Source organism: Dermacentor silvarum, chromosome 2 (genome assembly GCF_013339745.2).
Source record: "Dermacentor silvarum isolate Dsil-2018 chromosome 2, BIME_Dsil_1.4, whole genome shotgun sequence".
Classification (NCBI taxonomy): domain Eukaryota; kingdom Metazoa; phylum Arthropoda; class Arachnida; order Ixodida; family Ixodidae; genus Dermacentor; species Dermacentor silvarum.
In genome coordinates, this window is record NC_051155.1 from 13,334,070 (window position 1) to 13,358,301 (window position 24,232).

The 24,232-nt window shown below is 45.6% G+C and overlaps 1 protein-coding gene across 3 annotated transcripts in view; it reads right to left on the reverse strand.

The window, feature by feature from the left end:
• The window catches only part of LOC119441324 (motile sperm domain-containing protein 1), a 61,062-nt gene extending 39,860 nt beyond the window's left edge, over positions 1-21,202 (reverse strand). The window contains exons 1-2 of one of the 3 annotated variants that reach the window (XM_037705944.2): positions 21,090-21,202; positions 4,175-4,360 (exon numbers count right to left, since the gene is read on the reverse strand). In XM_037705944.2, coding sequence (XP_037561872.1) covers positions 4,175-4,355 — 181 coding nt within the window. In that variant the 5' untranslated portion in view covers positions 4,356-4,360; positions 21,090-21,202. The other 2 variants (XM_037705943.2, XM_049661153.1) reach the window with 2 other exon arrangements.
• Positions 21,203-24,232: the final 3,030 nt, after the last annotated feature.

Sequence of the window (24,232 nt, forward strand, 5' to 3'; positions counted from 1 at the left end):
TCAATTTCTCGATTACTAAGGCTCTGTTCGCGATAATATTGACGCCTCAGAGATACTCGAGCACTAATCCATCACTTTAGCTTGACTTAGTGTTTGCCTTTATGTCCCTTTAACCGAAAGGGAGAAATAATAAGTTAAAGGGGAATAAAAGTGGATGAAAAGGTGACTTGCCACAGGTGGGAGCCGAACTCACGTCTTGCTACAAGTCAGCTGTAGATAACCTGCCCCGCGAATGAGCTTGTTGCCGAACCACTTGCAAACAGAGGCGAGTCAGTCCCTTCAAATATGTCATTTAAGGAGTGGACGTCTAGTGCCTAGTTCAAATTGATCATAGCACTGAATATTGTTTGAGTGTGCACCGTTTCTTTCCCCTATACCCCAGAATTCGTGGTAGTTACGGTTAACTTGCACTACAGGTTGGCGACACATTATGGTGTAACTAAGTGTGGCTGAACCAGAGCTTACCTTCTGCACTAGTTGCATGCACAGCATATCACGTAAACATAAACAGGGTCTATTAGCGACTCAAAGTAAACTCTAATTACCAAGTAGCTGCGCTGAGAAACAGCTAATTCAGGTTCAAGCTTGAAGCAAAAGAGGGTCTCCTATCATGGCATGCGCTGAATACCTCGTAGTTCACGAATCATCGTGATGCCACCGCGAACCAAGTCCGAAAATAAGAAAAAAATAAGACAGATGTCGAAAGACTTTTGTTGTGCACCATTTTACATGTCATCACGGTGGAAAGACAGCAATGTTTGATTTCATCTTTTCCCGAAAGAAGCAGACGCGCATCGGAGAGCAAGTTGGACAAAAAGCTTCTGCATTGGGAAAAGGTGACCGATACTATACCGGTTTGTTTAAAAGACTTCACTCAGGTCGTCTTCTTTATTCCCGGCGACTAGAGTACTGCTTTTTTTTCTTTTCTTTAGTTTAAATAACTTGCTGCAGTTTCAAGTTGCGGACTGTACTTTGTTTAGGCGGGCCGCTTTAATAAGCTATACTGATGCGTGCTTAAGCTTCATATGGTTTTGTTTGTTTATAGTTTTATGCCCCAGCATCAGTGTTACTAAATGCTTTAAGCAGCAGGAATATTCTCGCTAATGTACTTTTGTCTGCAGGCATGGTAGCAGGAATGATAACTACTTCGGAAGGTACCCTATTGCAAAACCCAGTATCCAGTGCCCAGTGCCATGCCTGATTAAGGGTCCAGTGTCGCGTGCTGGATGCTGGGATGCTGGCAAGGCGCGGCATACTGGGAGGTGCTGGGCGCGGAGTACTGGTGCGAAATGCAGCTCTAGAGCGAGAAATATGTGGTGCCCAGCTACGTTATATATTTTTTCATATACAAAATGGAACAGAGAACCTTGTAATGCAATAAAAAAAGAATAAAAAAAGTAAGAACAAAAAGGAAGCCCCTAGGATTCGAACCTTCGACCTACTTATCCCTATCCCAGTATCTTACCACTAGGCCACGCCGATTCGTGATTACTGAGTCATAATTTGCAAGGTCAACACGCAGACACAGTTGCAGTTTCGCACAGACTTCTTGCACAGACATGGTACATGTGCTATCGTCCCGCAACTAAAACTTACGCCTCTATCAGAATGAAAAAGTTGTTGTCCGCCTGGAAGTGCTCCGACCCGGGACGCTATACGGGCTGTTACTGCCGATTTTGGCAGCCGTTTCTTGTTCTTCGCGCAAAGGTAATGCGACATTTCCATAGCTCAGCAATGCATTACGATCAACACGATGTGTAGTCGCATATCTCTGTCAGAGAAGCGGTCGGTTAATGCGGCTGGCAGCCTTCAGCGACAGCGCATATAGGTATGTTTATAACGTGTGATATCAGCGCTCATCGCTTGTTGTGCTGACACTGTAGACACAAAAGAATGGTCTGTTTAAAAACACCGATGGGAAAGCTGGACCACAGAGTGATTTATCCTCGTTAGACTTCTTGATTCCTCAGCCCAGATGGACCCATAGAGTGTAGACGAACTCAGCAGGTACGGTAGGCCTATAACCTTCGGTGGAAGTGAACGATCTCGGCGCGGGTACCTGATGAATGCGAAAATGATTGTATTTGAGCATCAAAACCTTTTATCAATTATTTTAGTACACTATAGAAAGTGAAAACGCACGAATTGCCTCAGTTTTGTTGTCGGTGCGATAATATCAATCAGTGGCAGGCTTCCTGAGGTCCGTTCGAACGCGTCTGAACGGCTGCTGGGTTTCGTGTCAACGGCACAACACCGCGACAAATGGCAGTCATCGCTTGCGCACAAACTACTGAAAAACAAGGCATTATCTGCGTTTGCGGAATTTCATTCACGAATACATGCTATCCGCACCGTCACAAGGGAAATGCACAAAGTGAAAGTGATTTTCAGTGTCGCATATACATGCATGGGCAGCTCACGCACCTTTATTCCAAGCTGCAACACTGCCGACACGAAACCGACATTTATGACCCCAAATTATAGCGCTATTTAGGACATGTGTCTGTTTTATGGAGAGGACATGCCCATAAAATTTATCAAGCATTTAATATTCATCAGCGCCTACACTTTGACACTGCGGCACAAACAAAACCAGCGCAGTTTCCAGAATGAACCAGCGAACTCCAGCGACAACCAGCGTGTGTACAGCGCACACCAGTGCACCCCACCGTCATAGCAGTGAAACCAGCATCTCGTCCAGTGTGACCCCGCACTTCTCCAGCGATCTCACCAGTGTCGCAGTAACTCCCAGCGTGCGCCAGCATCCCCAGTGCCATCCAGTGTCAAAAAACGTGCTGGTTTCACACTGGAAGGCACTGGAAGACGCTGGTTTTTGCAATAGGGTATGAACTTGATCATGACACATGTTATTCCATGAGGTGACATATCATTTTCATAGCATGCTTAAGTTTAACAGTGCTAGCAGAAGATGCTGTTTTCTCATTCAACACAGTCAGATGTCAGTTCATCTACTTGCCAGAAATTTAGAAACAACTACAAACAGCGCTCATTCTAGCTTTGGAGTGTTCGACCTGCACACAGCGCCACTAGGTTGCTTTCCGAAACGTGAGCACAGCTCCAAGCAAAAGAGCTGCCGTGAACTTGGATGACGCAGCCATCTTTCTTTATTTGGACAGTGCTGCCACACAAGTAACGGATTTTGGAGTTGCCAAGAGATATACCGGCTGTCCGAACTCACTGCCACCAAGAATTAAAAAGTAATGGACGGCTTGTCATGATCAGCACCCACTGTATTTTGATAAGCGTTGCTAGAGGGTTCATTTAGGTTTCCGAGATAAACATTCAAGGACTTTCAAGGACCTTTCAAGAAATTTTAAGAATGCCACAGCAGTCAGTGCACACATATTAAATGTTTATTGCAGCATTACTACTTTTCTGAAGCATGCCAGCTGCATGCATAAAAGGCTACGCAGATCACCCGCTAACTGCATGCACTGCAACACCATAGCCAACACGTGCGGAAAAGAAAGCACTACGGCCCAGAATGGATATGCACAATGTGGCCAGCAACTGATGCTCATGCTGTTGAGGGTGCACCCTTCTTCAATGGGGTACCAAGGAAGCTAACCAAAGGCGGAGCCAAAAAGAAAAAAGCGTAGTCGATCTAGTAGTTACCGACTGCGCCCAAACCATAGTACAAGCCAAGCCACTAAGTCGTTAAGGCTCCATTTGTCGGTCAGCATATAAGGGTTATATGAGCCCATACATTTACCTTTGCATTCAAATTCACAAATATATCCACCAAGGTCAACCCTGGAGGGTGGGCAAAGAAAGCTTCACTTTAAAGCTTCACTGTGCCATAAATTTTGTTGACAGGGGTTCAAGTGTGACAGAAACGAATTATCGGATATAAGGAAGTAAATATAACAGCTTTCTCACCGATATCAGTGTGTACCGAACGTATGCTTATAACGAATATTGGATATAACAAAGGTATTTTCGTGTCAGATACGACTTCGTTATAACGAGGTTTGACTGTAATCAATTTCAGCTCCCCCTCCAACTTCATAATAGTGAGGTTTTACTGTAGCATTATAAGAATGTGCTCTACCAATCAAAACTGACCTGTTTCTCTCCGTTTAATGCTAACTTCAAGAAAACGATACATGTGCTAACCCACGCGTCAATTGTTCCCCTCTTCCCGATTACTCACACTGGAAGCGGACCGAGAAGTCATTGATGTTGTACAGGGTGAGCACCTGCTTGTGGCTCTCCTGTTGGTCCAGGTAGAAGTCCAGCTGGGACGGGCACACCACCACGGGCATGCGGCCCGCCAGGGGGGCAGCATGCCGCAGATGCTCGGCTGCCATCAGGGGAGAAGCCCCCCCGCACATCCCACCTGCACCACATCATTCGAGCCTGAGAGAGCAGAACCACTTCTTCAAAAGAGTATGTGCCACCTAAATAGAAGTCCATTTGGGCTATAATTAATTAATTTAATTAGATGCTGGAATTTCACATGCCAGAACCACAATCTGATTATTAGGCACAGCGTAAGGGGGAACTCCGGATTAATTTTGACCATCTGGGGTTCTTTAACGTGCACCCAAAGCAACATACACGGGCACTATGCCTCCATTGAAATGCAGCCGCCACAGTCAGGATTTGATCCCGCACCCTCGAGCTTATCAACGCAATGCCAAAGCCACTACGCCACCATGTACAGCTTTACGGCAGAACAAGTACAGTTAATGCTCAATATAACGAAATCGGTGCAATCGGCACATTAGTTTGGTATATTGAAATATGACTCTTTTATGCTAATAAGTACAGTCACCAACGGATGTTTCTTACACAGATGGGCTGTGTAATTTTCCGAATTATCGGCCAATTAGAAAAACTGAATTTCTATTAGAAAATCTATGATGAGCCTAATAGTGGGGTAACGGTGCAATTTTTCTTTTTTTTTTTTTTTGAGAGTGCGTGCGATCGTGCAAGGACGAGGCTGTGCGAATGTGACGAGAGACACCATGTTCGACAGACACTATGTGTGAGTTCCCGTGTAACAAACTTGAGCCCCTGTCCGCGTTGGTTCATGTGAGCATTTTTTGGTTTTTCTTATTAAAACCATTTTCATTCAACCAAGCACCCTGTGATCTGTGAGACCCGGATTTTCCAACACCTCAGAAGTGGGATAACTAGGCCCAACAAACTGAGCGGCACCATAAATAGAAAGGAAGTTCGGAGAGGAAGCGCCCCAGCTGACAGCGACAAGAGTGGTGTTACTGGTGAGACTGTGCGTGAGGCGGCTTCTCCCATGGGTGCCGACCAAAGTGATGGTGTTGCCATGCGCAAACTGTTGAACGCCCTTATGGAAAAGGACTGCATGCTAACGATTTTGCTGGAATGCTCGACTCCGTCAGCGACGCCACAGCCCGTGTCCACGGCGACGCCCAGTGGAATCGCTGCGTTCCAGGTAATGCCCGACCTAAGCAACAATATAACAAGCTTTGACGGTTACGAGAACTCACCCTCAGCAAAGGATTGGATTGAAAATCTCCGTACAACTGCCGCGCTGCACATTTGGCCCGAGTATTTCATGCTTTACACCGCAAAGTCCTGTTTGACTGGACCGGCAAAAGACTGGCTGCCTTCGAGGAGATCCGAAATCAAAACTTTAAGAGATTTTTAAGAGCATTTTCGGCGAACCTTCGTGAGCCAGACAAATGCAGCAGAACACTGGGGCAAAAAGCACGAGCATGTGCAACAGTGCAACGAAAGCTCAGTGGCCTATTTCCACGCCAAGGTGCGGTTGTGCAGGGAGGCGAACTTGGATTTCTGGGACACTCATGAGCAGGTCTACGATCGAAACCCACTCAGCACGATGTTGCTCGAAAAAAGTCATGAAGACGACGACATCCTGCACAACATTCAAGAATTCAAGAGGATCGAGCGCAAAAGGCAAGAGTTTTTCCGTTCAGCGCATGACCGTAGAGCGGCGAGTGAGGAAGCACGTGCTCAGAACGCAAGCGCGCTGCATGCAAGAAAACGAGTCGACGAGGGAAGTACCATGGACGGGCAACCCCCTCTGTCTAACAAAAAGGGAGAGGAAAGTGCTACAACTGTAGCCAGTATGGTCATATGACAAGGGACTGTCCGCAACCAAAACGACCGATGAAACGTCTCCTCTGCAACGGAACAGACTACACGCAGCGTAACTGCAAGGATGTACTGCAGCGCAACGAAGTAAACACAGCAACTGAGCCAGTATGTGAAATCAAGAGCACAAGCGTTTTGCTGAAGGAAGTCACTTTGAATGAAAGGTTCACTGTCGTTGGGCTCTTTGACACGGGTAGTTCTGGCTGTCTCCTGCGTGGCTCCGGAGCAGCGCGATGTGGCATAGAAATTGTTCCTTAGACAACAGCCCTGTATGGTTTTGGGAATAGCACTGTGCCTGCGGGACAAAGCATTGGGAGATTCAGAGCTGATTTATGCATTGACGGTGTTTTGGCAAAGGACATACCCATCCTGGATTACAAGCTGGATAATGTTGTCGACGGAGCAAGGGATCGCAACTCCCATCGTGTACAGACACTGTGGTCAAGGTGTCCTGCTCGATCTGACGCTCTGAGAAGTCACTGTTCCCATGCACCCAGTGGGTGACGGACAGAATTATAGAAAAGTGTCAACCGCTTGGACGAGCAACACCAGTAGAGGTACTACAGGTTTTTGCTCGAAGCTCCATTTTGGACCACACTGAGCAGGGAAGGAAAACGATGAAAGAGGCGCCTGTGCCAACTTAACAACTACCGATGCGGCGCTGTGAAGTGAACGTTGGGCCCTCTGTGACAGAGTCGCAGCATTCAGAACTGGTGAATGTTTTAAACGAATTCTGAGAGTCTTTTGCAATGACTCCGGCAGAATTGGGTTGCACGACAGTGCTGGAGATGGACATTGTAGAGGTTCCGGGTGGCACCCCTGTTGCATTTCGCCCACATAGGACAAACGTAGAAGGACGAGAAACAATCCGAAGAATTGTCAGGGAATGGAAGGACCTCGGCATAGTGACCGAGACAAGTTCTGATTATGCTAGCCCTGTGCTCGTAGTAGACAAGAATAATGGTAAAAAGCGCCCTGTCATTGACTACCGTAGGCTTAACGCGCAAACAGTGAAGGAGAAGTCATCATCATCATCATCAGCCTATATTTTATGTCCACTGCAGGACGAAGGCCTCTCCCTGCGATCTCCAATTACCCCTGTCTTGCGCTAGCGTATTCCAACTTGCGCCTGCAACCTAACAAAAGGAGAAGTATCCCCTTCCAAACATAGATGATCAGTTCGAAGGTGTCGCAAGAGCTACCTACTACACAGTTCTGGATTTGGCTCAAGGCTAGTCGCAAGCATTTTTGACAGAAGAAGCCAAGAAAGAAACAGCATTCGTCACTCCAGACGAAACTGGCCCATTCGAACAAATAATTTTTTGTCTTACAAATGCGCCTCCAGTGTTCCAACAGCTTATGAATCGAATGCTCAGACCACTAAGGGCTGAAATCGTGAGATGCTATCTAGATGACATCCTCACACCGGCAAAATATTGGAGTGAAATGGTTGTGCGATTGCATCAAGTCCTGTGGGCATTCAGGGATGCAGGTTTGACAATGAGGCTCAGCAAGTGCTCATTTGCAAATGACGGTGTGGACTTCCTGGGGTTCCGTCTGATGGGGGGACAGGTATAGCCAGGCGAGGTCAAAACAAAGGCAATGTCAGAGTTCCCAACCCCAAGGAATGTGCATGAGATAAGGCACTTCCTTAGATTGAGTGGATTCTTCAGCAAATTCATCCACAAGTATGCCTGGTTGCTGAACTGCTCACAAGACTAACCAAGAAAGAAGCAGTATTTCAATGGAAGTCAGGCCAGCAGAGCAGTTTCCAAGATCTGAAGAGGAAACTTGCGTCAAAGCCAGTGTTGCAGCTGTTTGATTGTAAGGCAGAAACTGAACTGCAGACTGACGCCAGTTCCAAAGGGCTAGCAGGAATGTTGCTGCAGAAAAGGGGCAACAATTGGCACCTTGTGTACTGCGTAAGCAAGAAGACAACTGAAACAGAACGCAGATACCATTCCACGAGATTGGAACTGATAGCCATTGTGTGGTGTATGGACAGACTGCGGTTCCTACTCTTGGGCATACATTTCACGGTGGTTACACACTGCCAAGCCCTCATCTATCTGAATGCACAGCGTACACAGAAACCACAAATTGTTCGCTGGTATGACCTCATCTAGGAATTTGACTTCACAGTGAGGCATCGACCGGGTACACGGATGGAGCATGTTGACTCGTTGAGTCGAGAACCAGTGGAGTGTCCAAATGATACCATGGATGACCTTTTCAAGAGACGCTTCGAGGTGTGCCTGACCTGTAGTCTGGAAGACCAGATAGCCGCCACTCAAAGAGGAAATGAACAACAATGACAACTTATATGGATACTTGAACAGCTGGAACGTGACTGCTCGAGAGAAGACAAGAACAGAACAAAGGACTATGCACTCAAGGACGGTCGGCTAATGCGGATCATCAACTCTGACAAGGAGATGGTCATGAAGCTTGTGCTACCAAAGTGCATGAGGAAGGCAGTCGTGGTGCGATGTTATGATCTGCTTGGTCATTTCTCAGTGGACCGAACTGTGGCAAAGATCCGGGAGACTTTCTGGTTCCCTCGGATGCGCAACTACTTGCAAAAACACATCTCACAGTGCTTTGAATGCATCTTCAACAAGGTCCCTGGTAGAAAGAAGGAAGGGCTCCTCAACCCCATTCCGCCTGGTAAGTGCCCCTTCGAGACGGTGCACCTGGACCACATGGGTTCATTCGTCCCAAGCAAGAAATGGAACCAACACCTTCTAGTAACCGTCGAAAATTTGACTCTGACAGTATCTTTCCTACTCGCGGTACTTAGACAAAGCACGTACTGCATGCAATCGAAGAATTCATCCCCGAGAGAGGTCTTCCTCAGACCATCATTACGAATCGAGGCAGTTTCTTCCCTTCAAGAGCCTTCGAGGAGTTCTGTGCGACACAGGCAGTTTGACAAGTTTCGAACTCGTTACGCCACCCTCGAGCTAACGGACAAGTGGAACGAGTGAATCGTACTGTGTTGCCTGTGATCACCATGGCAATGAAAGACCCAGAGCACCGGGATTTAAGTGCTAACCTCAAGTATGTTGAGTGCAGCTTAAACAATGCTGTGAGCTAGAACTCGGGAAAGACGCCTTATGAAATGCTTCATGGTTACAAGGCCGTCTTTTATGGGTTAGCCCTGCAAGAGGAGAAAATGGACGGTGAAAACGCCTGGAAGGACCCAAGTGAGCTCAGAGAAACTGCGCAGCAGCACTTACTGGAAGAACAAGTAAAAAGTAAGCAAGCATACGGCAACCACCATTACCCTACAAGGATGTATGATGTAGGCGAAGTGGTTTTTTTGAAGGCAACGCCCCAACACACGGGAAATCCAACTAAAGCACAACCCAAGTCCCGAGGCCCCTTGGTGATAACCGAAGTGTTGCCTGCCGACACGTACAGAGTGGCAGAGCTCAACAAGAACACTGGAAATAGGTACGCAACGACAGCGCATGTTTCGCAATTGAAGGTGTGGTTGACGACAGGTAAAACGTCTCATCTAGACGCCAACGAAAAGTCGGATGAATCCGAGCACCAACTGGACCAGGATCAGTGCGACGAGCCTTTGGCAGTTAGACGTCCAACGCAAGCAACGAGTAGTACCTGCCAGATTACAAGACTGCATTCTTTAAAACAGCTAGCGTTTTTATTCTGCAATTACCTTGATGAAAACATTAAGATTTTAGGAAGGCCTTATTAGCTATTTCACCAGCTGCTAACTAGCGCCCCCTACCTTGTACACCACGATCTGTGGTCTGAGACGAGCCTAGTGGTGGGGTGGCAGTGGGAATTTTTTTTAGAGTGTGCGTGTGATTGTGCGAGGCTGTGCGAATACGAGCACGAGAGACCGTGTGCGTGTTCGACAGACACCATGTGTGAGTTCCCGTGCGACAAACTTGAGCCCCTGCATTGCTTCCTGTGCGCATTCTTTTTTTTACTTATTAAAACCATTTTCATTCAACCAAGCACCCTGTGATCTGTGAGACCCGGATTTTCCAACACCTCATAAGTGGGATAACTAGGCCTAACGAAATGAGCGGCACCATGAATAGAAAAGAAGTTCAGAGTGAAAGCGCCCCAGCCGACAGCAACAACAAGAGTGGTGTTCCTGGTGAGACTGTGCTTGAGGCAGTTTCTCCCATGGGTGCCGACCAAAGTAATGGTGTTACCATGCCCAAACTGTTGAACGCCCTTACGGAAAAAGGACCGTGTGGAAAACACCCTTATGGAAAACCCATTTTCATTCAACCAAGTATCCTGTGATCTGTGAGACCCGGATTTTCCAACAATAGCGTTGCCCGCAGTGGCACGACACTATCCTGAAGGGTGCAGGCAGAGGGGAGCGAACGCTTTGGCTGCCTCTCGTTTCAACACGCATCCAAACCTCCAGCAGTAAATCCACGGAAAGGCAGCGCACATGAACCCATGATCACCTTGGCTCGGTACATCTTTGGACCCGCCGCAGATTACCTTTAAGATAGGGAGCCATGTGCAGCCCCCCCCTGCCCCTTGCTCGCACGAGAAGATGGCATGCATCAAGCAATTGTTCGCTCTTTTTTTTTTTGTTCACCCTTGCACCCACAGCATACAGCAGGTGTTACAACCTTATCACATTTGACGGAACATGACGGCGATAGGGTGTTGCTGTTGCACTGCTCCGCTTCGATGGCCACCCTCTGTCGGGCGATTTAAGAGGTGTGTTTGCAAGCAGTCGCATGTAATTCAACCATTTGACCATCTGCGTCCATGGCAGTTTTTATTTATGGCCTCAGTATACCTTTGCAGCAGCAGTGAAATTTTGTCATATTGAAATTGTATAAAACTGCCTTGTTATGTTCAGGTTCAAGATACATATAGTTCTATTTTCTTCTTGACAGCAAACAAACACTCGCCAAAGTTTGAATAAAAACAACAGTTTTTATGACGTTTCGAGCCCTTGATGACATAAAAGCGAGACAAGTTGGGCCGTGACTGATATATATAGTAGATGGCGCAACGATCTGGTGTATATATCTGGTAGATTTCCATGTGTCCTATTAAATGTAAGAGGCATCGACTGGATTAATGATGATTCCAAAACAAGGCGGGATAGCGATTTTTCCATGTCGATGACAGTTGCAGAATTCCAATCAATGTTGTGACCTGTGTTAAGGTGATGTTCAGCTAGCGCGTTGGCGGCGGTGTGTCCCTTAGCTATGTCATTTTGGTGCTGCTTGATACACCGTTTGAAGTTGCTCCAATGTACGAAGCGTGGCAGTCTCGACAAGGTATCCTATATATCACTCCAGGGTGGCGTTCACGTTCCAATGGGTCTTTCACGCGGACCAGTTGGCTTCTTAATTTGTGAGGGCACGTGTGCGACTTGTACATCATAATTCTTTAAAATTCTTGCAAGCATTTCGCTTATGCTTATTGTCTAGATCTATTTGATGTTTAGAAAAAAGAACTAATTGACATTACCCTTGATAATGATGCGGGCACTCGAAAGGTTCAATTATCACTCAATTCTCCTTCAAGAGTTTCGTTATCACGTAATGCTGTGCAGGTTTTGTTGGCTCGCACTATTCACACAAACTGCAAGTAGCGGAGAATTCCACGTCCATGTGATGTCGCGGGATGCCCGAATGGTTCAAGCCACTTGACTTGTTGCTGCAGCTGCAGCAGCAAATCCAACACTCTGTCTTGCTGCACGTTTGCATTTTGTGCAAGAAAGCATAGCACCGTCTGTCGGGCACCGTTTAACTCACCAATGGCAGTAAAAGGGCAGTGATCACGTATGCAATGTCACCCCTCCCCCACCTGGAGGAGGGAATTGCACTAAAGGTATGTGAACCCTTCACAAGTGGTTTTCTCTTCAATTAAGTCATTTCTTGGCACGAAACAAGCGCTGCCAGGTTTCTGTAATGGTATTTTAACAGCTCAAGCTGACTATTATTGGCCTTTAGTTTCCCTTCAACTGTACTTTCAAAAGCACATGCCAAGTGGTGTGTAAATATGAGTACTCAAGATTTACAGCAGAACAAGTGCTTTCAAAAGGATATTAGATAATTGTGGAACTAGCAAAAATTCTGGGCCATCAGGCTGCACACTGAGAGAGTACAGAATGTATCATAGTTGAAAACAGAGCTACTAGTTGGTACGTGCAGCACTTGTCAGAAATGAGGACAACAGAGAAAAAATGCCTAAAAAATGCACTGTGCCAGTTTTATAAGAAAAACATTCATATATGTTTATATTCTATATGCATAACATGCTTCATCATCATCAGCCTATATTTATGCCCACTGCAGGACGAAGGCCTCTCCCTGTGATCTCCAATTACCCCTGTCTTGCGCTAGCTGATTCAAACCTTGCGCCTGCAAATTTCCCAACTTCGTCAGCCCACCTAGTTTTCTGCCGTCCTCGACTGCATTTCCCTTCTCTTGGTACCCATTCTGTAACTCTAATGTTCCACCGGTTATCCATCCTACGCATTACATGGCCTGCCCAGCTCCATTTTTAACACGAAAGTGTTTTATGCCGGGGTCCACCAAGACTTCACTGACGTATTTCCGTCACGGAAATACGTCAGCTTACAATGTACACGAACATAATACAAAGAAAGAAACCAGAAGAAAAAGTTCCACAAACATGCAAAATTTGGAAATCGAACCCACGACCTCTCGGTCCGCGACGATAGATCGCCGAGCGTTTAACCCATTGCGCCACAAACGCATTTGCAGAGCGCTACACAGATGCGCCTTAAATATCTAACACTCCTCCGTGTACCCGCGCTCTTGCTCGGGGCGGTGCCGCCGCCTACGAGCAGAAAAGAGAAGTACTGCATTATGACACTAACGCGCACCGACAGTGAACGCTTCGGTGGTCTCAGCACTACGACGCCTCGATGCCAGCATTCGAAGGGACGCTGGCATCAAGAAGCACTACCAACGCCACCTAGGTGGCGTTCACCGTACTCAGCACAGCGGAGCGTGGCCTCCGCAATTAGCTCTGAAAATGTTTCTGAAGTTGATCGCGGAGGCTGCAATTACGACGCGCTGTACGCGCTGATTTGACTCGGTGACGATTCAGTTACGTGCTTTGTCTTGCGCGTTGTATTAGTGTGTCAGTTACGTGCTTCGTCTTTCGCGTTGTGCTAGCGTGTGCAGCGTAGTGCAGCTTCCATATGCACGACGGTTGCTCATGGTCATCGACGTTGGTAGTCGTGATGGAGGAGACGTGCCACCAGGCGTCAGCGTGGGTGCATCAACGCCTAAGGGCGCTTTAGCCACAAAACACCAATAGACATTATATATCAATGTGCAATAAACATTACACTACTTCTGTGAAGACACGTTTCACTTTCGTGTTCTATACCGATTCCTATATAAGAGGGATCAACCACATTTTTTTCCTCTTAATGTCAACTAGAATATTGGCTGTCCCCATTTGCTCTCTGATCCACATCACTCTCTTCCCGTCTCTTAACGTTAGGCCTAACATTTTTCGTTCCATCACTCTTTGAGCAGTCCTTAACTTGTTCTCGAGCTTCTTTGTTAACCTCCACGTTTCTGCCCCATATGTTAGCACCGGTAGAATGCAATGATTGTACACTACTCTTTTCAACGACAGTGGTAAGCTCCCAGTCAGGATTTGGCAATGCCTGCCGTATGCACTCCAACCCAATTTTATTCTTCTGTAAATTTCTTTCTCGTGATCAGGGTCCCCTGTGAGTAATTGACCTAGATAAACGTACTCCTTTACAGACTCTAGAGGCTGACTGACGATACTGAATTATTGTTCCCTTGCCAGGCTATTGAACATTATCTTTGTCTTCTGCATATTCATCTTCAACCCCACGCTTACACTTTCTCGATTAAGGTCCTCAATCATTTGTTGTAATTCGTCTCCATTCTTGCTGAATAGGACAATGTCATCTGCAAACCGAAGGTTGCTGAGATATTCACCGTTGATCCTCACTCCTAAGCTTTCCCAGTCTAAGAGCTTGAATACTTCTTAGCATGCAGTGAATAGCATTGGAGAGATTGTGTCTCCTTGCCTGACCCCTTTCTTGATAGGTATCTTTCTACTTTTCTTGTGGAGAACCAAGGTAGCTGTGTTATCCTTGTAGATGTTTGCCAAGATATTCACGTATGCCTCCTGTACTCCTTGATTACACAATGCCTCTATGACTGCTGGCATCTCTACTGAATCAAATGCTTTTTTATAATCTATGAAAGCCATATAGAGAGGTTGATTGCACTCCGCAGATTTCTCTATTACCTGATTGATGACATGGATATCATACATCGTAGAATATCCCTTCCTGAAGCCAGCCTGTTCCGTTGTTTGGCTGAAGTCAAGTGTCACCGTGATTCTATTGGAAATTGTCTTGGTGAATATTTTATACAATACTGAGAGCAAGCTAATGGGTCTATAATTCTTCAATGCCTCCCTTCTTATGGATGAGTATAATGTTGGCGTTCTTCAAGCTTTCTGGTACACTTGAAGTCGTGAGCCATTGCGTATAAAGGGCCGCAAGCCTTTCAAGCATGATATCTCCTCCATCTTTAATTAAATCGACTGTTATTCCATCTTCTCCAGCGGCTTTACCCCTGGTTATGTCTTTCAAGGCCCTTCTAACTTCAGCGCTGGTTATAGAAGGAGCCTCTGTAACCTGTTCATCACTACTTCGAATGAAAGTAGCTTCGCTGCTCTGGGCACTGTACAGGTCAGTATACAATTCTTCTGCTGCTTTTACTATGTCATCGAAATTGCTGATGATATTACCCTGCTTATCTTTCAGTGCATACATTTTGCCTTGTCCTATGCAAAGTTTTCTTCTCACTGATTTAATGCTGCGTCCATATTTTACGGCTTCCTCAATTTTTCCCACATTATAATTTCGAATATCCCTTTCTTCTTGTTGATCAGTTTTGACAGTTCAGCGAATTCTATCTGATCTCTCGAGTTTGACACTTTCATGTTTTGCAGTTTCGTTATTAGGTTCTTTGTTACTTGGGAGAGCTTACCTACTGGTTGCCTTGGTGCCTTACCTTCTACTTCAATTGCTGCTTCCGAGATCAGCCTAGTTACGGTTTCATTCATTACCTCTATGTTATCTTCATCTTCCTGTTCTAAAGCTGCATATTTGTTTGCGAGCACCAGCCTGAATAAGTCTGCTTTTACCCTTACTGCGCCTAGGTTGGCCTGGTTGTTCCTGACTAATTTTATTCTTTCTCTTCAAATTGAGAGAAATCCTAGACCTCACTAACCTATGGTCACTACACTTAACCTTACCTAACACTTCTACATCCTGCACTATGCTTGGATCGGCAGAGAGTATGAAATCTATTTCATTCCTTGTTTCTCCATTAGAGCTTTTCCAGGTCCACTTCCTGTTGCTGCGCTTCCTGAAGAAGGTATTCAGTATTCGGAGCCTATTCCTTTCCGTGAATTCTACCAACATCTCTCCTCTAGTGTTACTAGAATCGATGCTGTAGTTGCCAATTGCTTGCTCACCAGCCTGCTTTTTCCCGACTTTTGCATTGAAGTCGCCTATGACTACAGTATAGTACCGAGTTTGCACCTTTCTCATAGCTGATTCAACATCTTTATAAAACTTCTATTTTATTCATCATCGTGACTGGAAGTTGGGGCGTAGGCTTGTACTACCTTCATTCTATACATCCTATTCAGGTTTATTGCGACGACTGCTACCCTCTCATTAATGCTGTAGAATTCATCAATGTCGCCTGCTACGTCCTCATGGACTAGAAATCCTACCCCGAATTCTCCCTTATCTGGAAGACCTCTGTAGCAGAGGACGTAGCCATGTATAACTCTCACCAGTTCTTCTAACCCCTCCCCCCCCCCCCTCACTAAGGCCAATAATATCCCAGGCAATGCCTGATAATTCCTCAAATAGTCCTGCTAAGCTAGCCTCACTCGAGGGGGTGCGCGTGTTGAACGTTGCCAGGTTCAGTTTCCATTGGCGGCCTGTCCGGACCCAGAGATTCTTAGCACCCTCTGCCACGTCGCACGTCTGACCGCCGCCTTGGTCAGGTGCTCCGCAGCCACTGGGGACTGAGGGCCATGGGTTAATTGTAGGAATCATGAGGGAGGTAGTGGCCGAATAGTGCACCAGGGAGGCCAATTCCTGTTCTGGTGAGGGAGTGACCTTGTTGAAGCTTAGTGGGCCTTCCTAATTTTGTTGCACCTGGACTAGTATAGCCCCAATAGCTCTCGGCAATTTTTTTTTTTTTTTTGCTGGTGTCAGGCGCCACTTCATACAACACGCTTACACACGGCCTAAAAAATGTAGCGGTGTGTTATGGTGTGGATGTGGTTTTCTGACCTTACTCCAGAAGCCAGGGGAATGTGCATAAAGATAAAGAAACAGTTCGATAAAGGGGTGAATGAGGATGTGGCAGGAGGCACAGGTTCAAATTCGTAAACTGTGAGGCGGGAATTGCGTACTAGATGCAACTATAATGTAAGAAAAATCTAAACGTAAACTGGCTATAATGTGTCAAGGTCATACAAAGAGCCCCACTTTTCAATGTCTCAAGCAAAACTTTCTTTCCCCAGTCGCCCATTGCCGTCGATGTGGCTGTTCTTTTCACGGACACAGTGGTGCTTTTATGTCACAAACAACAGCTTGCATGTGATGTGTAGAGACCGGAATTTTACTGAAAATTCCTTTTTTTTTCCCCTTGAATCCTTAGTGTGGCTACTGAACATATAAGCACAAAATATGGGTCTAGAAACATTTTAGTGGCACCTTAAAAGTGCCTATAAATGCCTCTTCCAAAGTATGTGTCGCTAACTTCATTGGATGTTTAGCATTTCTTTTCTCCATGCAAACTAACACTCAGAGAGAACAACATGAAACCTGAAAATATTGGGATAGTTCTTGTTTGTCACTGCTTTCACAACTTTTCCGGCGGTGTCTTGTCATACTAAATTTCAGACAAATTTCGTAACCTACGCAACCTGCCTCATTCTGTTTCATTGTGAAAATAAAATGGATTTTACAAAAGAGGGGTTTAGTGTGCTGTATTCATTAGACTGTCACATTTAATAGACAGGCAACTTCTAAAAGAGGCTGTTAAAGTCCGAGTCATCAAAGGGGCAGTGCAGCACCGACAAAAGACCGAGGCGCTAGCTTGTGAACTAGACCGTCCTCGTCTGCTTCTGGGAGCAAGTGGCACAAGTGCGTGGCAATATACAGAATGGCAAGTCAAGCCATAGAATTAGAACTGTCGAAGTGGGTGGACAAAAATGAAGTACTGGGAGAACTACAGAATGGTTTCAGGCCAGGCAGACGCTTAAAGGATAATATGTTTGTACTAACTCAGTGCATAGAGATTTCAGTAGCTCAGACTAGACCTTTATCAATAGCATTTCTAGATATTAAAGGAGCCATGACAATGTAGATAGTGAATTGTTATGGGATATTCTTAAGCACAAAGGCATAGAGGACGATTTCGTGGAGCTGCTGAGGGAGATATATATAGAGACAACCGAGTACAAGTTGTACAGGAAGGTCAAAACGGTAATGAAGTGGTGGGAATTCACCAAGGACTGAAGCAAGGATGTCCTCTGTCTCCATTGTTGTTCACGCTTTAGGGCCCATTTACACTTGCGGCTAGGCGACCATTTGCGACTTACCAAATAAGTCGCAAATGGTCGATTTTCTCGAAAGGCGACCGTTTCGGGCCAGTTGCTCACTTCTCGATTTTTCAGTTGCGCGACCACAGTCGCAGAACAGCTGAACAAATCATATGCGAAGAAACAGGACGTCCGTATACGCTGACGCTTACTTTACGCAGCGATGACATTTCAAGCAGACGTGAACCTCATATCGCGAGACATTTCGATTTTGCGACTCGTCGGTCGCATTTATCAGTGTGAACATCGTTCGTCTTGAGTAGCTTTCTGGTCGCCAGTCGCAATCTGTCGCGCAACCTCGCCTAGTCGCAAGTGTGAATGGGCCCTTATGTTAAGGGTATAGAAAGGTGACTGGGAAACAGCGAATTAGGGTTTCATTTACCCTACATGCCTAACGGACAAATGCAACAGAAGGTCCCTGGACTGATGTATGCAGCTGACAATGTGCTACTAGAGGACAATAAAAAAGATTTACAGATACTTGCAAATATTTGTGGCAACGGAGCAACAAATCTAGGCCTTAAGTTTAGAACAGATAAATCAGGAATTTTGAAGATACAAGTAATTACGCGGTGTCAATTCAACAGCAAGTCTTACCCATAGTCAAGCAATATAATTGCACCTTGGTGTACACATAAATGAAGGAAAGAATTACTCAAACAACCATCAAGATAAAATCGGAATGCAGCAATATTGAAACACAGAGCACTGTGGGGCCACAATAAGTATGAGGTGGTGCGTGGAATCTGGAAAGGAGTAATGGTGCCAGCGCTAACATTCGCAAATGCAATTCTATGCTTCAAATCGGATATTTTGTTGGGTTTGTAAGTTAACCAGTAGGCCGGTCGGCTTTGGGAGCCCACGGTAATACCACAAATGAGGCAGTGCAGGGTGACATGGGTTGGGCCTCTTTTGAAGTCGGAGAAGCACAAAGCAAAATTAATTTTGAAGAAAGGCTCACGAACATGGATGAAAATAAATGGGCGGCTAAAGTGCACAAGTATCTCTACATGAAAAGTGTGGACACAGAATGGAGAAAGAGGTCAAGGAAGTTGGCAACCAAGTACAGGATAATCAAAACTGTAAATAGACAACCGGGAGTCATCCGAAAGAAAGTGAGAGAAATAGAGACAGTGAATTGGATGCAAGGAATGGAAACAAACAGGACCATGGAGGACAAGAATGAGAGAAATAGGACAAGAATGAGAAGAAAGAAATTAGAAGGGAAAATTTGTACGACAACACAAAGGGCAGTGCCTTGCTATTTGAGACTCGAGCCGGTTGCCTAAGGACCAAAACATACCGGAGCAAATATTCGGAACTAGATGAGGCATGTGTATGCTGCAGCAAAGATCCGGAGACCACTCAACACATCCTAATGGAATGTGAAGGGATTCACCCAGTGAGAACCCCAGTAGGTAACGTACACCTTCCAGAAGCACTTGGGTTTAAAGTGGACGGAAGCATCAACCGGTGAGCAGTCGAGATAAGCAAGAGACAAAAGCAGCGAAGAGATTTATACGACCTGATTTGATCTCTTACAGTCATAGGTGGCAGTACAAGGTAGACATTGAAGGGAAAAAAAATGAATTAAATGTATACAAAAATGCTAAATAAAAATTTGTATAGCATACCTCATTAAATCAAGCAGGCTAGGTGACTATTTGTCACTGCCCCGTTTCAAAGGGGATGGCGTTAAATCATCATCGATCACAATCATCATCATCGGGAGCGCCACCATGCCAGGGCATGAGGCACTGCAGTGGATTTTTTCCTTGGGCTCTCAGGAGATTCGTTGTATCCACTTAAGAAAAATATTTTTAGTGAACTTCGATACCTTAGCACTTAAGTTGTATATTCCTAAAGCTAACTGATTCTGTTCATTTAAAGCTTACCTCAACCACATTTCTTACAAAGTCAGAATCATAAAAAGCATACAGCTGCAAAACAGATGAACAATTTTCAATCCCCTTTTGTCTTGCTTAAAGAATGCGGACTCCATGCGAAATCTTATGCAGGAACATCAACTATTCCATAGCTAGCAGGCTTGAAAAGCACCTATCCAGTCGAAAATTGTGCAAAACAAGGAAAGAAGTGAACCCGCGCATACGACATACTCACACTTGTCTACATTACCACTCATTTTACCAAAGCATTTTGCAAATGTTATTCAAACTCACAGCACAATTCCAATCAGAAATATTTTAAGATGTATGTGACCGATCTTAAATGTCATTACTAAATTTCATCAATGCCTTTGCTGTTGATGGACAACCTTGGCGTACACAATTGTGTACAAAAGGTTAATTAACATTTCAAGCCAAATATTTTTAAATACTCATACGCAATTGAAAAAATCAACTATTCAAGCATCCCACCTTATTACCTATGGCCTGTGCCTGAGACTCCAACACGTTGGCTACTGCATAAATGATATAGTAATGATAAAACACTATTTGATGTTGCCTATCATTTTTGCCACGGCTGATTTGACTATTTCGTCTGTGCCACCTACCACATGGATTCTGTTCTGCTTAGACGTCTAATGCCGTCAACAAAGCGTTTAGCATCCAATCATCAGATTATACTCAAGCAGGAATTTCGTCCATCCCTGTCACCGCTTGCTTAGGGCCACTAATTTTATTTTCTCTCGGTTTAAAAACCTCATCAGCGACGCAGTATATAGAACATACAACTTATAAAGGCTGCATAGGCACGTGTCTTTGAAAAGACAGGAAGCGAAACAACTGTTATGCTGCTAACTTTCGGTTATGGCTAAGGGATCCAGTCATTCATGCGCGTCAAAATTCGACGTGGGACAACATTGTTTGCCACCACGGCAAGCATTACAGCTTCGTTGCAAGAACAAGCGAACGAAGAAAAGCGCCGCACCCGCTAACAAAGAGAAACTGACCGCATGCTCGCGCGTACACAATGCAATATGCCACCGTCGCGCTGTCATCAAATGCGACGTCTTCACTCGGGAAGCCCGATACCGAGGACGGTGCTTTTTGCATTGAAAGCAGGAAAACGTCTCGATCGGCCGTCGTGTTCCCCCCGATCAAAGGCGGGTTCAACTTGACCACGCGCACGCTGCAACGCTTGCAGCATCCAAAGCCGCGTGACAAGGCCAGTTTGGAAACAGCTGTCCCTCACCAGGCTCCTTCACAATGGTCTGCCAGATGCCGACCCGCTGGGCCATGCCGAAATCGCAGCGGTCGCCGCTGGGCGGGCACTGCAGCAGCTCACTGCTGGCACGCGCGCTGCACGCGTTGGTCGCGGGCCGAGACACTCACCATCGTCGACGGCGCTCACCGCCAAGGGTTCAGGCTACAACAGCGCGCTCCGCTGACCCCACCACCAACATTACACAGCTGACTTCATAGAACCAACGCACACAAAAACACACGCTACGTCACGTGACGCAACGCGTACACGCCACAGATACACACGAACAACACAAACTACACATCTGAAAAAAAATAATAACCAACATTTTTTTTTCAGCTGAAATCTGTTATTGAAAGCTCGAAATAAATATTCTGTTTACGTTTCGGTTTGCTGTTGCGGCCCATGTTGCGGCCATCGTATAGGTGGCGTCAGCATCGCATTTCAGGCTAAATGTAATAAACATAGATGAATATGGCTCCAGAAGTCTAGGTAGTGACATGCAGGAAGGAAACCTTCCTTCCTCCATGAGGTAGTGATCACCATAGATACGGTGGCTAGATGGGTAGGTGTGCCGACCGAGCGTAGTTCACCACTTCTCCGCATCATGACGCAAAATTGGCGCTGCGGACAGTAGAACGGTTCAGCGGCGCGCAACGGCTGCTGCGCTGTGTGGACGAGCTGCGTGTCTGATAGTATCGCTTGCCTCTGATTGTATCTTTGAAGTGCTCGTTATAATACCGTTCTGAGCAGTGTAGGCCAAGCCATAATGAGGAACTTGTTGTTGTCGTCTAGTCAGAAAAAACGAAATGCTGAAGTAAATTTTCTAGCTTGGCAATCGGTCACATTTATTGATATAAACGCGGCGCTCCAGCCCATTGCATTAAAGACGTAAATGCATTTTTTCCATGCATAAAACAATACTTCAATGGTTTTATACGGCATGTGGAACCGTGTTTACATGATATTTAGCGAGTTCTAATGTTTCAATTTCGAGAAATCTAGCTATTGTTTTATTGCTGGGTCAGTTACGGTATCTAAATTGGTGCGAGAAGAATTGTGTTGGTAAGTGCATATGGTTCACTGTTTCATTGTAATAAAATAAAGCAATATGTCTTGGACTAGATTCGCGAATATATTTAAAATACAAGAAAAGCTCTCGTAACTTGAGTCAGCAGACACACCAAGATAAATTAGCTAGCGCCATCAAGGCCGCAACGTTGGTCCACCACATCATATAGCATTGTTCACAGCACACGCCTCATCTTCAGGTGCTTCCTCTTCTCCCTGTTGCTTTCGCGCGCCGTGTTCTTGCCCTTTACAAGAAAGTAAAGGTGTGTAATTGAATAGAACTTCACAACATCGTTTGTGAGCTCTTTCTTGTGCCGCTTACAGCCGATCAAATTCGGGGGATTCAGCTGCAGAAAGGATGCAAAGTCGGCGATACACTGTTCCTTCGTAACTCATTTAAACTGAAGCACAGCTTGAAGGCGTCTTGGAGCGATGCTACCAGCTTTTTTTAGTGCTTCAGAAGGGAGTAACAGCCCTGACCTACTCATTCTGTTGAATTCAGTAACGTCCCTGAGCAATCGGAGCACTTGGCTCTTTGCAGGAACTTCCTTGCTACATAGCCTGCTATATAGAATATCAGCCTAGAATCACTTTTCTTTTCCCTGTAGCAGCGCAGCGGTGCTCGATGTCGCAGGCGCTGAGCACCTCATGTGCGGCTTGCAAATTTCCAATGTCGAGGAGCTCATGGAAGTACGCTTTTCGGTGTACCGCTTGCTCATTAACGTCACCGATACAATCTAGCCACCGTACCGATACTGAGCAAGCTACTGAGCAGCTCGGGGTGAACATTTCCGCTGTCAGACAGTGGAACAATTCCGCCGTCTTTGTCACAAATTTAGAGCCCGACTTGCAGTTTGGAGCGAAGCAGTAGGTCTCCTTGGTGCTCTTCTTTGGTGGAGCAACGCCGCCGCTAATCTCGCCGGTCATTTTTCCGACCTGGAACATTCCACATCGCTTAGGAACTTACAAACAGTACGAGAGATGCGGAGCTCTTCACCTTTGAAACTGACACGAACATACGACATACAACTATTCCAATACGGGCTTTATTTTTTTATTTTTTTTTTTTTTTTTTTTTTTTTTTTTTTTTTTTTTGCTCGCCGCCAGTTCGCCAGCCCCCTGTAGCAGACGACGTGCGCTGCGGAACCGTTCTACTGACCGCAGCGCCAATTTTTCGTCATGACGCGGAGAAGCGGTGAACTACGCTCCAGAGGCGCCGGTCGGCACACCTACCCATCTAGCCACCGCACCATAGAGTTTCTCACCATGGAGTTTTTTTCCTTCCTCCATGTTTCTCACTATAAAACACGACCTACTGAACTACAGACCTGCACAGATCTCCCTGCTCCAGCACGCCTGGTCTAGTTCACCCCTTTTGCCGCTAGGGACAGAACGTACGAGCAGAGTGGCGCCAGTTATAACCTGTTCGCTGTCGTCTGCTTCTGCGATCTGTTCCAGCGCTCGTGCCGCTATTTCGGCAGCCCCAGATCGTTTACATTGTTTGTAAATGCATAAATTCACGGAAATAAAAAAGAAAACAAAATTTATGAATGATTGCTTCTCATTTCAATCACGAGGTACAGTAGAAAGAGCGGTGCAAGAAAGAAAAACAACGAGTACAGCCGCCAGACGATAACATTTCCTCCCGTTGCCTTCGCAGTAGAGGAAGAAAATCTAATTACCAGAATATTCATAGGATAAAATGTAGTAAAGTGGAGTAATAAAAAACTACAATAATAAAGAACTTGATATATTGATATGAACAAGGACATTTAAAAGAATCACGCAGACGATATGTATAAGCAGACCACACACAAACTGCGTGAATCTGCAGACGCTGCAGAAGGCATGTAACTTCAGCCTTAGCTACATGCAGCTTGCTTGAGTTAATTACAGATGGGATAACGTCAACGATCACATTGTGGTATATTGCTGTGTGCCATCATGAAAATCAGAACAAAGCAAGGACTCTAGCATCAGTTTTCACAGTTTCATAAAAGCTTTGCGATGCATATTTGACGGATCGAACAAACAGGTAGTTTTTTTTTTTTTTTTTTTTTTTTTGTGGAGCGGCGCGAAATTTCCGCATAATAGCAAACCTAGAAAGAATTCGTGTACTATTTTACGCGTTATTACATACCACCACAATGAGTACACTTAAACAATTTTTACATACTAGCTGTTGTCTTCGTAAGAAATT